This window comes from Lagenorhynchus albirostris, chromosome 19 (genome assembly GCF_949774975.1).
Source record: "Lagenorhynchus albirostris chromosome 19, mLagAlb1.1, whole genome shotgun sequence".
Classification (NCBI taxonomy): domain Eukaryota; kingdom Metazoa; phylum Chordata; class Mammalia; order Artiodactyla; family Delphinidae; genus Lagenorhynchus; species Lagenorhynchus albirostris.
In genome coordinates this window covers 33,499,238-33,516,061 of record NC_083113.1, presented here as the reverse complement: position 1 = coordinate 33,516,061, position 16,824 = coordinate 33,499,238, and the positions used below count along the sequence as shown (strand labels likewise).

At 58.4% G+C, this 16,824-nt stretch overlaps 1 protein-coding gene and 1 long non-coding RNA gene across 12 annotated transcripts in view; one reads left to right on the top strand and one right to left on the bottom strand.

Moving 5' to 3' along the window:
• Positions 1-16,824, top strand: part of KIFC3 (kinesin family member C3) — a 35,904-nt gene that overhangs the window by 18,275 nt on the left and 805 nt on the right. For 8 of the 11 annotated variants that reach the window (XM_060132241.1, XM_060132238.1, XM_060132237.1 and 5 more), the window contains 15 exons: positions 5,151-5,216; positions 5,694-5,837; positions 5,960-6,199; positions 6,729-6,902; positions 7,422-7,569; positions 7,652-7,782; positions 8,962-9,073; positions 10,356-10,537; positions 11,583-11,687; positions 13,771-13,901; positions 14,392-14,515; positions 14,760-14,889; positions 14,998-15,227; positions 15,616-15,750; positions 16,202-16,310. In XM_060132241.1, the coding sequence (XP_059988224.1) occupies positions 5,151-5,216; positions 5,694-5,837; positions 5,960-6,199; positions 6,729-6,902; positions 7,422-7,569; positions 7,652-7,782; positions 8,962-9,073; positions 10,356-10,537; positions 11,583-11,687; positions 13,771-13,901; positions 14,392-14,515; positions 14,760-14,889; positions 14,998-15,227; positions 15,616-15,750; positions 16,202-16,310 (2,161 nt within the window). Of the gene's footprint in view, positions 1-5,150; positions 5,217-5,693; positions 5,838-5,959; positions 6,200-6,728; positions 6,903-7,421; positions 7,570-7,651; positions 7,783-8,961; positions 9,074-10,355; positions 10,538-11,582; positions 11,688-13,770; positions 13,902-14,391; positions 14,516-14,759; positions 14,890-14,997; positions 15,228-15,615; positions 15,751-16,201; positions 16,311-16,792; positions 16,822-16,824 lie in introns of all 11 variants that reach the window. The other 3 variants (XM_060132242.1, XM_060132240.1, XM_060132239.1) reach the window with 2 other exon arrangements.
• LOC132510338 (uncharacterized) lies at positions 8,020-12,148 on the bottom strand. Its single transcript, XR_009537281.1, has 4 exons — positions 11,299-12,148; positions 10,600-10,704; positions 8,272-8,785; positions 8,020-8,177 (listed from the first exon to the last, which is right to left on the bottom strand). It is a non-coding gene; the product is annotated as an uncharacterized LOC132510338 (long non-coding RNA).

Genomic DNA, 16,824 nt, shown 5'->3' with positions numbered 1-16,824 from the left:
CCACTCTGTGGGTTGCCTTTACACTCCGTTGACAGTCTTTTGATGCACAAAAATTTTTTTGATGAAGTCCAGCTTACCTATTTTTTCTTTTATTGCCTGTACTTTTGACATCAAGAAATCATTGCCAAATCTAATGTCATGATGCTTTTCCCTTATGTTTTCTTCTAAGAAGTTTATAGTTTTAGCTTATATGTTTCAGTCTTTGATGCATTTTGGTCCATTCTTTTGCATGTGGATATCCAATTTTCCCAGCACCATTTGTTGAAAAGACTGTCCTTTCCTCATTGAAAATCTTGGCACCATTGTCAAAGATCAATTGACCATATACATGAGGATTTATAACTGGGCTCTCTCTCCTATTCCATTGGTTCATATGTCTGTCTTTATGCCAGTACCACACTGTTTTGATTACTGTAGCTTTGTAGTAAGTGCGAGTCCTACAACTTTGTTCTTCTTTTTCAAGATTGTTTTGGCTATTTGGCTTTTGAGATTTCATATGAATTTTAGGATGGATGCTAATATTTCTGCAAAAAATGGCATTGGGATTTAGATAGAGATTGGATTGAATCTGTAGATTGCTTTGGGCAGTATTGACATCTTAACAATACTGTTTCCAGACTATGAATGCAGGCTGTGTTTCCATTTGCTGGTATCATCTTTAATTTCTTACAGCAACATTTTGTAATTTTCAGTGTACAAGTCTTTTGTCTCCTTGGTTAAGTTTATTCCTACATGTTTTATTCTTTCTGATGCTATTTTAAGCGGAATTACTGTCTTAATTTCCTTTTCGGACTGTTCAGCGTTAGTGCATAGAAACGCAACTGATTTTTATGTGTTATATCCTGCAACTTTGCTGAATTTATTAGTTCCAACTGTCCTGATTGTATGATCAAATTAGTTGCCACCATTTAAATCTTAGTTAAGTTCATATAAAAATCTCAACTTCCTTTTTTTTGTCATAAAATACTGGAAGTTGTGGCACCTCTGGGCTGACATTCCCACGTGGCATGCACTGCCTGGAGCCCATTAGCAGCTCCTGCCTTTGGCAGAAGTGAGCATCCTTCAGCACAGCCCAGCCTCCACCACCTCTGCTCCCCCGTGCCCTGCCTGACCGCTCTCTCACAGACCCTGCTTCTCCTGGCCCCTCATGCATTCAGCACTCTTTCTACATGTGTTTACTGAGCGCCTACTATATGCTAGGTACCGTTCTAGGCACTGGGGGTACAGCACTGATACAACAAATATCCCTGTCTTCGCAGACTTTCATTCTAGTAATAGACTTATTACGTGCTGGGCCCTGTCCTAAGCACTTTGTATATGTTACGCATGTAATCTCACTTAATCCTCCAGACCTCCTCAGTGAGGTAGCCTCATTCTACTGCTAAGGAAATGGAGAGGCACGGTGGAGTTGAGACATGTCCAACGTTGTCTGGCAAGGTAGGGTGATGTCTGTATTAGAAACCCGAGCCGTCTGGCCTGAGAGTCCATGTTCCCAAAGCCCCTTGGTGGCAGAAGGACTCAAATGTGAAAACTCAGCAGTGGAGGCAGGGTGGGATGGATGTAGCCAGTCGGGCCTGGTCAGTGGTCATGTACATAGGTAACCAGGAGTCAGGTCTCCCGGGAGGGGGAGTGTGTTGGGGACAGGATGGGGTGCTTCCCGGGGCTGCCCCGCAGGCCTCTGGGCTGCGTTTCCTTGGGGCCGTCTGGATCCCAGGCCCTCTCATCTTCCCAGCCCAGCAATGCCTTGGTCTTGCCACTGCGAGAGCCCTCCGTTCCTCAGAAGACAGCCGATGATGGAGGGCCAGGCTTGGTGGGAGGTCGGGGGCTAATCAGCAGGTTGTCTGTGTCGAGAGGAGCAGACAGCTGGGAAAACACAGACTGGCACGGGGCAGCCGCACCCTCCGCTGAGCCCGCTGAGCCCGCTTCTGCTGCGAGATGTAACTATGGGTTTGCGTCGGTCAGCAGACAGGCACCAGCTCCCTCTCCCTCAAGGCCCCCCTGCACCAGGCTTGTGGCTCAGTTTCTCAGCATGACTAGGAGCCTGAGCCCAGGGAGGGCTGTGGCACAAACCCAGCCTGGTCCCTTCTCAGCCCTGGGGTTGACCTTGTGCTGTCCGGGGGGCCACCACAGCAGCCGGTCAGGAGCCTGCCTGCCCCTCTGGCCTGGCTCTTTGCACTCAGGAGTGAGTGCGCTGCCCCCTCGCCGTCACTTCCGTGCTGAGTGTCTCCGGGTGTGCTGGGCACCTCCCGAAGAGCTGATGGAGGAGGTCCCCCCCACCCCCCGCCGACCCCTTGCGTACTGATGCAGGCACCGTCGCTGACTCAGAGCTGTACTGGGTGGGTGACGGGCATGCCTGCAGGGGCCCCTCCGCAGAAGGCCCCGCTCTCTGGTCAGGTTCACCCTCAGCTCCCCGTCTCTGCTCCGAGCCCTCCTCCCGTACTTGGTTTTGTCTCCGTCTCCTGTGCTCACTGTTTTCCCTGACCCTGAGAGACTCGCCTGTTCTCCCTCCCAGGCTGGGAGAAGTCTGCTGTCTTCCCTGCAGGCCCTCCCGAAGCCGACCCCCCGGGGGTGGAGGGCAAGGGTCCCGCTCCTGGGCAGCACGCCTCCTTAGTTCTCAGCCCCCAGTGGCACTGGCCGGCAGGGCGCAGGCACCGCGCACCACGGGGTGGTTTGTGTCTGACCGGACGCCCTGCGGTGTCCGTGGGCCGTGCTCCTCCGCTGCCCGAGACTAGCCAGCAGATGACGAGTGCCTGACATTTCTGACAAAAGGGGTCTTTTACAGCCTTTTCCTCATCCCTCCACCCCGCCCCCAGCCTGCCTCGTGGGGCAGCCACCTCCTTCTGGGGCGCCCCTCAGAGATTCCAGACAGAGGCCAGGAGCTCCCAGCGTTCCGACTGTGATGTAAGGAGAGAACAGGAACTGGGCTGCAGGCAGGTGTCAGGCAGGCATCCTGACTCCCAAGGAAACACTGGGAAACCCCACTTTCACTGCATCGGGTCTGAGCGCCAGCGGCGTTGGGGACAAGCAAGGTCCGAGCCCACCCAGCCTGGTGCCAAGGAAGCAGCCTGCCTGGGGCACCAGCTCCGTGCAAGTGGATCTTCCTGGGGTGATTTCTGAGGGAGGGGAGGCAGGAGGGGGACCCCAACCTTTCCGAAGGAGGTAGACTCCACCTATTTCAGGGTGGGGGGAGTGCAAGAGGAATATATATTCTTTGAGACTTAAAACTTACTGCAAATCGAAAAGAATTTGTCAAGCATCATTCCATAGTCCAGAGCCCTCTATTTTTTGTATTGCATATGCGATTTTGTTTTTGGATTTTTCTTTGACTTAATATGTTGAGGAGCTTTTCCCCACATCATTTAAAACTCCTGATAAACGTGAGTGTAACGACTACACAGTAGTCTATGAGTGCAGATACTGCAATCCGCCTAACCATTCCCCTAATGCTGGGCATTGAGGTTATTCCCAATTTCATGACTAAGGAATGAAAGGCTGCCTTATTCAAACTGTCCCTCACTCCCCTCCAGGGCGAAGGAACTGAGGCTCCGTGTAACCAGGCTTTTAACAGAAGGGGGTATTGGAGCGGGCAGAGAAATGGCACGGGCTTTGCTGCCTGGCCTGGTCCATGCCCAGCACATTGCTAGGAAGGAATGTGCTGATGGAGCAGGTGACAGAGGTGACCTTCTCGGGTGCAGCCCTTAAGTCACCTGCTTGTCCACCAGGAGGCCTTGGGCAGCCGGGTTGTGTCTCCCAACCCCTCTCTGGGTCTTGTGTTCTTGGAATCTGCCTCCCCAGCTACGAGTGAGCAGCGCTGGTGTCACAGGCCTTCTCCTTGGAGGTGGGGTCGCGCCCATGGCCCTCCCCCAACTTGCTCAGAAAAGCAGAGGCTGATTTGTGGTCCAGCCGCCTTCTCCAGCGCCAGGAGACGGTTGGCTCTGAGCTCGTGCTGCACACAGACTGTTGATGACACCTCAGCCATGTGTAGTGGGGAGATTTTACACACACACCCCCAAGATCCCAATGTCTGGCCTCTCTTGAAAGGTCAGAAGTTTGATGACACTGGGCCTGTGTCCCCCCCCCCACCCCCCCAGTTGCAGTCCTCTGTCTCCTTCAGGTGGATCTTGGGCATCTAGTCCTGCACTGCCCCTCACCTGCCTTACTTGGCTGGTGGCCCCTGTAGGTGGTGGGCTTTGTCTCCTTATGTTTAGTAACAAGAGCCCAAAGCTTGTGCAAACCACACCTCCTTATCCCCCAGAGAGAGAGTCTGACTCTCACTGTACCTTTTCCAAGGTTCCGTGCGATCAACACAGAATGTTCTGCAAGAAAAAGCCCAAACAGGCTCTGATGAACACTGGTGCCAAAGTCTTTGTCTGCGTTTTGGGTTATTTCCCGGGGGGAGAGTTTCCTGGAGGTGCGCTGATGTGGAACCAGGGTCTAGGCCTGCGGGGAGGGCAGGCAGCCATCCTGGGGTCCTGCTCTTTCTCGGGGCTGGTTTCCCCTCCCTGGGCTCTGGTTGAACCAGGTCACCCTTGCCTCCTGACGGGGTGCACACCCCTTCTCTTTCTAACAGCCTCCACTGGCCATAGCTCTCCTGCAAGGCAGACTGGGAGCTGGGGTGGAGGCAGGTCCCAGATGTGCCCTGGTCACTGGCAGGCCCATCTCCACAGACAGACTCACCAGGAACCACTCAAAGTAGAAACTTCTAGGGGCTGGTCAAGGACCGATGCAGGTTTTGTAGTGCCTGGAGTTTATACACTCTGGAGGCCCTTGAAAGAATAAAGAATGTTAAATGACAAATACAGAAACGGGTTCAGGCGTGGGTCAGGGCCTGTGCAAAGGCAGGCGTCCGGACAGTCAGCCTCCCGAGTCCCCCGGCGAGCTGCCCCTGGCGTGGGCCCAGGCTGGCACAGGGGTCGCCTCGGCTGCACTCGCTCCCCGGACTCTCCTGTGAGCCCAGACTGGCTGGTCCTGTGACGGGAGAGGGTGCTGAGAGCTGTCAGGACCAGGCCAGGTGCTCTGCACCTAGAGTCCCAGGGGTGGCCTGATGCTTGAACACAGGGAGGACTGGGGCTCTGGGTTTGGGCGAGAGGCCTGGGTGTGGGCTGGAGGAGAGAATCCAGGCTCAGCGTGCCCCGGCTTTGTGCTGGCAGGTGGAACACCTGAAGCAGAAGCTCATAAGCCAGGCCCAGGAAGTGAGCCGCCTTCGATCGGAGCTGGTGAGCCCGACCACGCCATCCTAGCGGGGCGGGGCTGGGGGGGGGTGATGCTCCCCATGTACTTATCACCACTCACTGTGCCCACGAGGTGGTGTGACCCGTAACAGGAGGGAGGTTAATTCTTATTTGCTGATGTAAAGTAGGAGTGTGAACTCTGTGTATAAATATGACTTTCCTTGTAACTTTCACACTCAGGAAAATGCAATGAAAGGGGTGGGGTGCAGCCGGGAGCAGTTCCTGTCTCACCACCCTCCTGCATCTCTTCCTCTCCTCTGCCTTTGTCTTTATCGTCTCTGGAGCCCCTCCTCTCTTCTCTCCATCCATCACTGACCTTTCTTTCTCTTTTCTCCTTCTCTCTGTCTCCCCACCTCTCCCCTCTCCCCTGCCCCTGCACTGTCTCTGCCTCCCCGCTCCGTCCTTCCCCCTGATCTGCCCTCGCCACATGCGCCCCCAACCCCTGGCTCTGGCTCTCTGCAGGGAGGCACCGACTTGGAGAAGCACCGGGACCTGCTGATAGTGGAGAATGAGCGACTGAGGCAGGAGATGCGGCGCTGCGAGGCCGAGCTGCAGGATATGCGGGCCAAGCCTGCGGTGCCCTGCACAGGCTGCGAGCACAGCCAGGTGGGCCCAGGGCCAGGGCGGTCCCGGGGCGCTCGATTCCCAATGGTCACCCCACTTCCTCATGCTGAATCCTGCCCACTAGTCTCACACCTGTCCCGGCCCCCGCGGCCGTCTGTCTGCAGGAGAGCGCCCAGCTCCGCGACAAGCTGTCCCAGCTACAGCTGGAGGTGGCGGAGAACAAAGGCTTGCTGTCAGAGCTGAACCTGGAGGTGCAGCAGAAGACCGACCGGCTGGCCGAGGTGGAGCTGCGGCTCAAGGACTGCCTGGCCGAGAAGGCGCAGGAGGAGGAGCGGCTCAGCCGGCGCCTGCGCGACAGCCACGAGACCATCGCCAGCCTGCGGGCCCAGTCGCCGCCCGTCAAGGTGAGCCTGGGGCCGGGCGGCCGCACCACTTGCGGTGCCCCGCGCGCACCTGGGCCACGCCTCGACTCTGGTCCCTGGAGCCCAGGATGGGCTGGACGTAGGAGGGGCTTGTCTTGGTGAATAAGTAGGTGCGGGGGGTTGAAGGAATCCTTCCAGATCTGCTGTCACCTGGCCCCTTCCCCTTCTTGCTGTCCAGGGCCAGGCCATGTAGGCATCCAGCAACTGACGCTTGAGGTGCCCGCTGTGTGCCGGGCACGGACGTGCTGCATCGCTAGATTCTGCCCTCGTCTTTGCCCTTCTTGTCTGTTCTGGGCCCAGTCGTGGGCCACAGCCGGGCTCCTAGTGGGCTCATTAAGATGAGAAGATTCCAGGAGGCCCTTGCAGCTTTCTGGAAAGCCCAGACCTCGGGGCTCCTCTAGTTTATTCTACAGGCCGTTGGTGACATGTTCCTGAGGGGCCCCCCAGGGTCCCAGGGTAAGGTCAAGGCACCCACGCACCTCCATGCACCCACCCCTCCCTCCCCTCACAGTATGTCATGAAGACGGTGGAGGTGGAGTCGTCCAAGACCAAGCAGGCCCTCAGTGAGTCCCAGGCCCGGAACCAGCACCTGCAGGAGCAGGTGGCCATGCAGAGGCAGGTGCTGAAGGAGATGGAGCAGCAGCTGCAGAGCTCGCATCAGCTGACCGCACAGCTCCGGGCGCAGGTGTGCACGTCTATCGGGGCAGCATGTGCACACCGGGCCCCGACGCCAGAGACCGGCCTTTGGCACAGTGCAGCAGCTGAGCACTTGGGGTTCGACAGACCTGGGTTTCAGTCCCTCCTCTCCCCACTGGCCGTGTGACCAAGGGCAGGTTTCTGTTTCCTCATCTGTAAAATGATCTGATCACAGAACGCACCTCCCAGTGGGGCTTGACCTATTCACAAGATTCGCTCAGGGCCCGGCACACAGGCTCTTGGAAGGGTGCTCTAGTCGGTGTCATAACAGATGCTTTCCCCTGCTCTCCTGGGACCTGTGGCTTGTGACCTGTGTTGTGTGCCGGGACCCAGGTTGGTGCTGGGCTGATGCCGGGAAGTAGCTGCACGGAGCTCCCAGCCCTTTCAGGGAGAGCGACGGCCGGCCACCCTACCCCACCTGTGTGTGTGTGCACGTGTGCAAGGCGTGAGGGGCGGGGCTTCTTTCTCTGCATGGCCCACGGCACTAAGCTTCTGGCCCTGGCTGCAGATCACCATGTACGAGTCGGAGCTGGAGCGGGCACACGGGCAGATGCTGGAGGAGATGCAGTCCCTGGAGGAGGACAAGAACCGGGCCATCGAGGAGGCCTTTGCCAGAGCCCAGGTGGAGATGAAGGCTGTGCACGAGAACCTGGCAGGTGAGCCGTGCAGCCGGGCTCTAGCCTGCCCCATGCCGCAGCCCTTCACCCCGTCTGCCTCTCACCCCTTGTGTCTCCATAGGTGTCCGGACCAACCTGCTGACGCTGCAGCCAGCACTTCGGACCCTGACCAACGACTACAATGGGCTCAAGCGTCAGGTGCGCGGCTTCCCGCTGCTGCTGCAGGAGGCCCTCAAGAGTGTCAAGGCCGAGGTGAGTGCAGGCCATGGCGGGGCGGGGCCGGGAGAGGCCTTGGAGCCCCTGGGCAGATGCAGCAGCCACCTAGCGCGCCCTTCCCAAACCCAAAGCCCCCAGATGGCAGCTCCTGTCCCACACCCGCACTGCTGTCCCCAGACCATTTGAAAAACAGTCTGGTCCAGAGCAGGTATTTGGGTGTAAACCAAACATGTCACATATATCTTTGTATCTCATATGTGCTATGCATATCTTTGTATCTCAAACATGCTACACGTATCCTTAGATCTGTTAGGTTTAATTTAATTTCTTAAGCTGTACTTGTGCAGTATGAGAATAGCCAATGTCTCTTAAGTGCCTCCTACGTGCTGAGCCTTTTATAGCCGTCGGCTCCTCGAATCTGTATGACAGCTCTGCAGGGTAGAGAGACATGTATTTCGGGAATCAAAAATAGTTCTCCTTTAAAAAATTATGTCAATAATACATGGACACGTTGAAAGTACCCACCTCCCAGAAGGGCATTCAGATGAAAAGGAAAGGCTTCTTTCTGCCACCCAGCCTGCTCCCCAAAGGAGGCCTGTCTCCCAGCATTTCCCCCAAAGGGTGTTCTGAGCATGCTGAAAACTGTTGACATATATGTACATGGACACGCACTTCCCTTTCACCCAATAAAGGGGAGCAGGTGTATGTGTGGCTTGCATCTTGTTTCTTTTCCTTATGAAATGTAACTTGGAGATCTTTACCTACCAGCTCCTACAAATCCACGAGTTAGATGTTGTTATCCCCATTTTACAGATGAGAAGATTGAGGCTTGAATACGTTGAGCCAGTTGCTTCTGGTCCCCCAGGTCCTCAGGGCAGAGCTGGGATTTGGGTCCAGCTGAATCATGTAGTCAAGTGCTGGTGCTGTGGAGTGAGGGCTGAGTCCCGGCTCTTTACTCATCTGCAGGGCAACCTTGAGATTGGCTTAGCCTCTCTAGGGCTCAGTTTCTTCCTCTGTAAAATGGGCCTGTTCGCAGTACCTACCCAGAGGGGTTATTGGGAAGATGTGACATGTGACAGCGCATGTCAGGTACTTAGTCCAGGGCAGGAGGCAGTGAGCAGACTGTTGGGGGGAAGGGGAGAGGGCAAGCAGCCGGGCAAGCAAAGCGGGTGGAGCTGGGCCCCTGATGGTGCTGCGCCCCCCCCCCCCCACTAGATCGGCCAGGCCATCGACGAGGTCAACAGCAACAACCAGGAGCTGCTGCGCAAGTACCGCCGGGAGCTGCAGCTGCGCAAGAAGTGCCACAATGAGCTCGTGCGGCTGAAAGGTGACCGCTGGGCGGGCTCGGGGGTGCCTAGCGGAGGGAGCCCTGACCTGCCTCGGAAGTGATCCTGTCCTTCCCCATGGCCCCCAGCACCACTCCCTGGAGCTGTGCCCTGTCATCGGGGAGCTATTGTAATTCCCTCTTTGTAGATAAGGAAACCGAAGCACAGAGACGTCACAGGGAATTTGCTCAAAACTGCATGGCTAGTGAATGGTCCACCTTGGATCTGTTCAACTCTGAAACCTTTGCCCAATGCCTATGGCAGGCTACCAGGTGGCGGAGGGGTAGGGTATTGAAGCATTGGGTGGTGGGTGGCTAGAATGCCACTTATTCTGATCTAGGGCCTGGTCAAGCTCGAGACACCACCCATTCACGGCACAAAGGTCTAGGGAGCACCTGCTCTGTGCCAAGTGCCGTTCCAGACAATGAGGATGTGGCTTTGGGCGCCACAGAACCTGTCCCTGCCTTCATGGTGGTTACTTCAGCAGGGGGCGAGCAGACAGTGATCATTAATCACTCAGAAAACCCCATCACTACCCCTTTACCCAGGCTGGGGAGGGGCTCTGAGAGCCCCTGGGTATCTGACAGTTGAGGGTGTCCAGGGGGCTTCCCGTAGGAGATAAAACCAGGGCTGAGACCTGGATTGTGAGGTGGAGTGGACAGGTGAAGGGAAGGTGGGGCCGTGCTAGATGTGATGGGGAGTTTTCTCTTCATTCCAGGAACTCTGGGATCCCACCCAAAGGCTTGAAGCAAGGGGGTGGCATGATCAGATCTGTGCGTCAGACACCCCTGGGGCTGCCCTGTTGCCTGTGCCCATCTCCTGCCTGGTCCTTTCTGCCCATCTGATTCCCAAGCCCTGTCCTGGCATTCACTGTGCCCTTCTAGAGTGATAGAATAAGCCCCTTGGCTTGCTGGGATCCAAGCCCCTCGTTGTGTACGTGAGGAAACTGAAGTCCAGGTGTATAAAGAGTTGTCCATTTTGGTATCCCACCCAAACTGGGTGCAGTGTCTGAGCCCCACCACTGCCCTTTCCTCCATGTCCCCAAGGTGAGGCTCCTACTGTCAACTGGTTTGCTCAGCAAGAAAATGTATTGATACGTTAATTCATACTGTAGCGTGAGTGACTGATCAAATCTTTGTGGGCCACCTTGCCCTTGGGGGCCTTACTTAGAAGGCAGGGGGCTCTTGAGCCACTAGCCGGCTCCAGATGCCAACGGACACCAGTGTGGAGGCAGTCTGGTCTTGACCTGGTCTGTACCCTTCTCTCTTCCGCCACCCAATCCAGGGAACATCCGGGTGATTGCCCGTGTCCGGCCAGTCACCAAAGAGGATGGGGAAGGACCTGAGGCAACCAATGCTGTGACCTTTGATCCCGACGACGACTCCATCATTCACTTGCTGCACAAAGGAAAGCCCGTCTCCTTTGAGCTGGACAAAGTCTTCTCCCCGAAAGCCTCACAGCAGGACGTGAGTGTGGCCCTTCGGGGAGAGGGACAGAGAACAGTGGAGGGAGGGGGAGACAGACTCACCTCACCTGTAGAGGGAGAGATGTTGGGAGCTGGACAAAAATAAGTATAAGGGAGGGCAGACAGGATGGAGAAGCCCAGTGCCCCACGGTCCCTCTCTTTTCACCTCTGGAGGAGAGAAGAGGGTGGGAAGGTAAACTGGGAGCTTCGGAAGCCTCTGCTAAGAAGGGCAGATCCATACATAGCCTAGGGCACCCACGTGGCCCCACCCATCCACAGCCACACCCACTCTCAGGCTCATCCCACCCATGTGACCCCTCCTACCCTCATAGCCACACCCACTCACATGGCCTCTCCCACTCACACGGTTCCTCTCCCATACTCAGCCACGTGCACTCTCACAGCCCCTCCCAGTCATGTGGCCCCGCCCATCCACAGGACCCTGGCTTGCATGGAGGCAGGCCCCTCCAGCCAGGAGCACCTCCTCTATCAGTCCCATGGGTCTTCCTAGGGACTCCCATGCTGCCGCCCAGGCCTCAGGGAGGAGCCCTCAGCCTGTGGGAGCCACGTGTTCTCAGCATCCACTCTTCCCTCATCTCTGCCAGGGCCAACCTGGGAGGCCTGTTTTGCCTGTGCCCTCCGGTCCCCATGCTGGGCTTTATCTTTGCCCCCGTCCTTTGTTGCTGGCTGGCAGGCAGGCGGGCCAGCCGGCCCGTGGAGGTGCCAGGCACATGCTTTCTCGGCCTTCGTTTGCTGACCCACCTTGAGAGGGGGAGAAGCTGGGGGAGGGCTCCTGAGTTCCTGGGCTGGGTGGCCCCTTCCTCAGGTGCTGGTGGGCAGTAATTACTGCCCTGACTTGCCTTCAGTCTTTCGGCAATGAGGCTGCCCACTAACGCCTAGTGGAAGTGACTTATTAGTCACAGATTCCTCCACAGTGAGCTGGTTGCCCACGATGACAGGTGCCGTATTAGGGGAGGGGAGCAGTCAGGGGGAGGTGGCTGGTGGGGGCCCCTGGACCCACCCTCCATCCCACGTCCCCTCTGCAGGTGTTCCAGGAGGTGCAGGCCCTGATCACCTCCTGCATCGACGGCTTCAACGTCTGCATCTTCGCCTACGGCCAGACGGGTGCTGGCAAGACATACACGATGGAGGTGGGTACCTGCTGGATGGGGCGGGGATCCAGAGTGAACCCCAACCCCTTGCTGCCATTGGAGGGGGCTCCCCTCATTGGTGTCGAGGTTCTGCGTGGGGTGTGTTTTGCCTCACTTGGTCTTCATAACCACCTTGGAGCAGAGCCCATAGTTATCCATGTTAGCCCTGAGGCACCAGGCCTGCGGAGGGGGCGCCTTGCCCAAGCACACCTGCATGGTCCCGGTAGGTATGGGGGAGGGGAGGGTGTGCTGACGACAGCCTCTGGCCTTGGACGGGTCTCGGCCTGGGCCCAGGGTCCAGGGGAGATTGCTGTGACGTCTCTCAGGATTGGCTTTCATTTCACCCACACACATTTATTGGACTCCTGTCGTAGGGCTGCCAGGCTGGGCCCTGGGAGTGTCAGGATGAATGAGGGGGGGATCTTGGCCCTCAAGGAGATACCCGGGCAGTGGGAGAGACTGGCCAGACTTGTTGTGGGGCGCCTAGCTCTTTTTTTTTAATATTTATTTATTTATTTGGTCCTGTTAGGTCTTAGTTGCAGCAGGCGGGTTCCTTAGTCGTGGCACGTGTGCTCCTTAGTTGCGGCTCGCCAGCTCCTTAATTGTGGCGTGTGAAAAAGTTGTGATGTGCGTGTGGGATCTATTTCCCTGACCAGGGATCGAACCCGGGCCCCCTGCACTGGGAGCGTGGAGTCTTAGCCGCTGCGCCACCAGGGAAGTCCTGGGTGTCCAGCTCTTAGCTGCAGCTCCCAGGGCCTCATCTCCCTGCCTGTGCCTTGCCCCCCTCTATGGGATGTGGCTGGGAGTGGGGGTGTTGAGAGGAGGAAGAAACTTGACTGTAGATAAAAATGGAGCCATTTCCCTGGCTCTTAAGGGGGGTATTGTGGGATTCTCCAGGTAGGGGAGGGGGGGGCGGGTCTCCTGCTGTCCCAACAATGGGCACCAGAGGGCCCTGCTGGCCCAGGCTGTTAGGCACCTTTGGGAAGGCTGTCATGGTGGTCCTTTCTCCCCCAATCTGGACCTTCTTTTCCCTCGGTTCTGGGATTGGCAAGACTGGTTAGTAGGGGGCAGGCCACGCGAGATGGGGAGGTGAAGGGCAAGGGGTGCGTGCAGCACCTTCTAGGCTCCCAGCTCTGTGTTGGGTGCTCAGAGTTGACCACCAGGGGCCTCCATCCTCCAACACATCCCCGCTGAGCCCCACTGTGCATCAGGCACCGTGCCTGGGGCACAGCCGTGGCCAGGGTGCCTGACCCCACGGAGCCAGCCCACCAGTGGGGAGACAGCAGTGCACACGGCAAGTCAGGATGTGTCCTGTCAGGTGCTAGGGAGGAAACTTCGGCCAGGTATGAGGAACCAACAGTGAGGGGGGGATCGGGCATTTGGAGGGAGAGGAAGCCTCCCTGAGGAGGTGACTGGTGCAGACACCTAAGCCAGTCACGGAGAGGAGAATGGGGACGAGCACTCCGGGCGGAGGGAACAGCAGGGCTGGGACCACGAGTCCGGAGCGTGCTGGGGAGGATACTGAGGCCCGGCAAGGAGGCCCCGGTGGCAGAAGTGAAGTGAGGGTGGGAGGTGCCATGATAAGGGAGGCCCAGGTGAGGACTCCAGATTTCTTTCTAGAAAGGCCGGCCAGCCCATCCGGCCCCAGTTCACTTGCCAGCTCTGCCTGTGCCTCCCCTGCCTCACCCACAGAGCCTGGCTCACGGCCTACCTGACAATGAGCCCCTCATTGTCATACATTCATACGTGTCATACAATCGTACATTCCCGGTGCCCCCTCCCAGGTGGCCCACCACGGCCAGGCATCCATCAGCAGCCCCTGTGTGCAGGCCCAATCCTGGCAGAGTGGGGCCGTTTTAAAGGCGGGGAAACTGAGGCCCAAGGAGGTGAAGTTGCTTGTAGCTGGTGGAGGGCGTTTTTGGGGGCAGACCGGCACGCAGGTGGGGAGCTTCAGTCAGGGAGGCTGGCCTGTGAGGGGTAGCCAGAGCAGGTGGGGACCCCAGATACCATGTGAGCATCTGCACGGGCCAGCCCACGTGGTGGGGGGAGGCCTGGCTCACCGGGGCCTTGATTTTGCCTGCAGGGGACCCTCGAGAACCCAGGCATCAACCAGCGGGCCCTGCAGCTGCTCTTCTCCGAGGTGCAGGAGAAGGCGTCTGACTGGGAGTACACCATCACCGTCAGCGCAGCCGAGATCTACAACGAGGTCCTCAGGTGAGGAGCCCTCAGGCGGAAGGCCCTCGAGTGGGAGCCCCTCAGGTGGGAGCCCTTAGGTGGGAGCTGAATGTATGTCCTGACTCAGCCCAGGCGATTCACTGGTCCCAGGCCCCTCTCCCGCGCTAGCAGGCAAGAGGAGGAGGGCTGTCTGAGCCCACCTGGGATACCCAGACAAAGGCACTCCTTTTCCCCTTGAAGTGTCCTCACCCTACCTGCAGGCTGCACCAGGTGGTGAAGAGTGAGAGTGGGGTCTTGGGAGGACCTGCCCAACAGGGGCTCAGTGCATTGTGGGGGCAGGAGTAGCAGCACCCCAGGACTTTGGGGGAACGTTCCATCTCTGCCCTTCAGCAGACTGAGCGCAGAGCCCCATGGTCCAGGAAGGCTTCCAGAAGTGTGATGGCTGGGGGAACGTTCCAGCCTGGGGGTGGGTGCAGTGCAAGCAGAGGGCAGACTGCGAGGAGGGAGTGACCATCCTTCCTGCTCTCAGGGACCTGCTGGGGCAGGAGCCCCAGGAGAAACTGGAGATCCGCCTGTGTCCTGACGGCAGCGGGCAGCTGTACGTGCCAGGGCTGACGGAGTTCCAGGTGCAGAGCGTGGAGGACATCAACAAGGTGTGGGGCTGCGGGGGCCGGGGGTGGGGAAAGGCTGGAGAGACCCTGCCCACAGCAGAGCTGCCCCGGAGGACAGAATGGGGGTCGGATGCAGGTTCTGCCAGGTCCCCAGGCCTCTCTGAGCCTGTTTCTTCCCCTGGACGAGGCAAAGGGTGCCGCCCCCTCACAGGGGTACTCGGGGACGGTTGATCCTGAAGACCCCACTCCAAACCCTGTGCCTCACTCTGCCCTCCCCGGGCCCCAGGTGTTCGAGTTCGGCCACACCAACCGCACCACGGAGTTCACCAACCTGAACGAGCACAGCTCGCGCTCGCATGCCCTGCTTATTGTGACGGTGCACGGCGTGGACGGCAGCACCGGTCTCCGCACCACGGGTGAGTGAGGGCCCCAGCCACCTGGGCTGAGCACCCCCCGTCCCCCCCCGCCCCCTCCCCCCGTCCTTTCCCAGGGCAGCCTTGACCTGCCCAGCACCCTCCCCGCAGGGAAGCTGAACCTGGTGGACTTGGCCGGCTCAGAGCGCGTGGGCAAGTCGGGGGCTGAGGGCAGCCGCCTGCGGGAGGCACAGCACATCAACAAGTCGCTGTCGGCCCTGGGGGACGTCATTGCTGCCCTGCGTTCCCGCCAGGGCCACGTGCCCTTCCGCAACTCCAAGCTCACCTACCTGCTGCAGGACTCGCTCAGCGGGGACAGCAAGACCCTCATGGTGGTGCAGGTGAGGGCCCCAGGCGGGTCGGATGGCGTGACCATTAGCGTGTAGGGGGCTTAACCAGCTCCAAGAACAGGGACCCCCCACCTTCCCCGGCGGCCCAGGTACCCTCCCAGGCTGTGCAGGGAAGAGCCTCCGGTCATCAGCGGCTCCAAAGTCAGTGACACGTGGCTCCCATCTCCTGCAGCCTCCCCACAGACCTGGCCACGTGCACCGTGTGCCTGGCAAGTCCCTCCGTTTCTGCCACCTTGGTTGCCCTCCTGCTCCCCTCCCTCTCAGTCTTGTCCAGGGAGCCTTCTCGAGTCCCCTGGTTGTGGGCTCCCTTTGGTGCTCCTTCCAGTTCTGCGAGGGCAGCCGGCCAGCTGGGTGGGGAGTGAGCTCTCGTGTCCCCTAGGTGTCCCCCGTGGAGAAGAACACCAGCGAGACGCTCTATTCCCTCAAGTTTGCTGAGAGGGTGCGCTCCGTGGAGCTAGGCCCTGGGTCCCGCAGGGCAGAGCTCGTGTCCTGGTCCAGCCAGGAGCATCTAGAGGTACGGGGACCACCACAGGCCTGCCTCAGGCCAGTACTGGGTCATAGACATCCCGGTCATGGGCAGGAGGGAGGGTTTGGAGGGGAGGACAGTGTGGAATGGTGGAGGAGGGGAAGATACCAGAGGGGGTGGAGCCAGAACTTGAACCCAAACCCTGTAGCCTCTTTAGTCCAGGTGTTCTTTCTCGGCCTCAGAGGTACCTGTGGGGGTCATCAGCTGGTCGGAGGTGGGGCGGGGGCGGGGGCAGGCTGGCACACAGGCGCTCAGTAGTAACTAGTTCACTTCCTTACGTATGATGTCTCACACCCTCCCCCCCACGGTTATTGTACCATCATCATGTCCATCTTGCAGATGAGGAAACGGTTTCAGGTGGCTGGGGAGGGGAAACGTGTGGGGTAGGGGGCAGACCCAGGGCAGCAGGCCCCGCCCATCTGCCCTTCTCTGCCCACAGTGGGAGCCAGCTTGCCAGACGCCACAGCCCTCAGCACGAGCCCACTCGGCCCCTGGCTCTGGGACCACTAGCCGCCCAGGGTCCATCAGGAGGAAGCTGCAGCCCTCGGGTGAGTCTTTAGGGAGTGGGCCAGGCTTTCCTTATCTGAATGGGCTTTTTCTTTTCTTTCCTTTTTTTTTAAGTTTATAAAACTTCTCCAGAACCTGTTTCACAAGCTTCCCTGGCCCTGGGAAGTAGCCAGGGCAGACAGTGCTGGGTCCAGCCCTCCGGGCTCCTAGCAGGGCTGCTGACAGGAGGCCCAGGACACAATCCTCTGATCCTCTGAGGCTGGGCTGGTTGGGCTCATGCACGATACACCGTCCAAGGCAGGCCTTGGCTCCCGGGGGGTAGAAAGGACAAGGCTCACCTGTCCCAGATGAGGAGTGAGCCAGGCCACAGGACTAGAATACGGGGCTCCAGCCTCCAGCTTGGCCCACTCACAGAAGGGCCTGGTGAGTGTTTGAGTCTAAAGGGAGAGGGGGGCAGCAGGGTCCCGGGGGGTCCTGGCCCAAGGCGGGCCCACCGGTGAGATACCTGTTGCTTTGATTTCAGCCTGACGGCTGGGGCTGCAAAGTCTCCAGGTG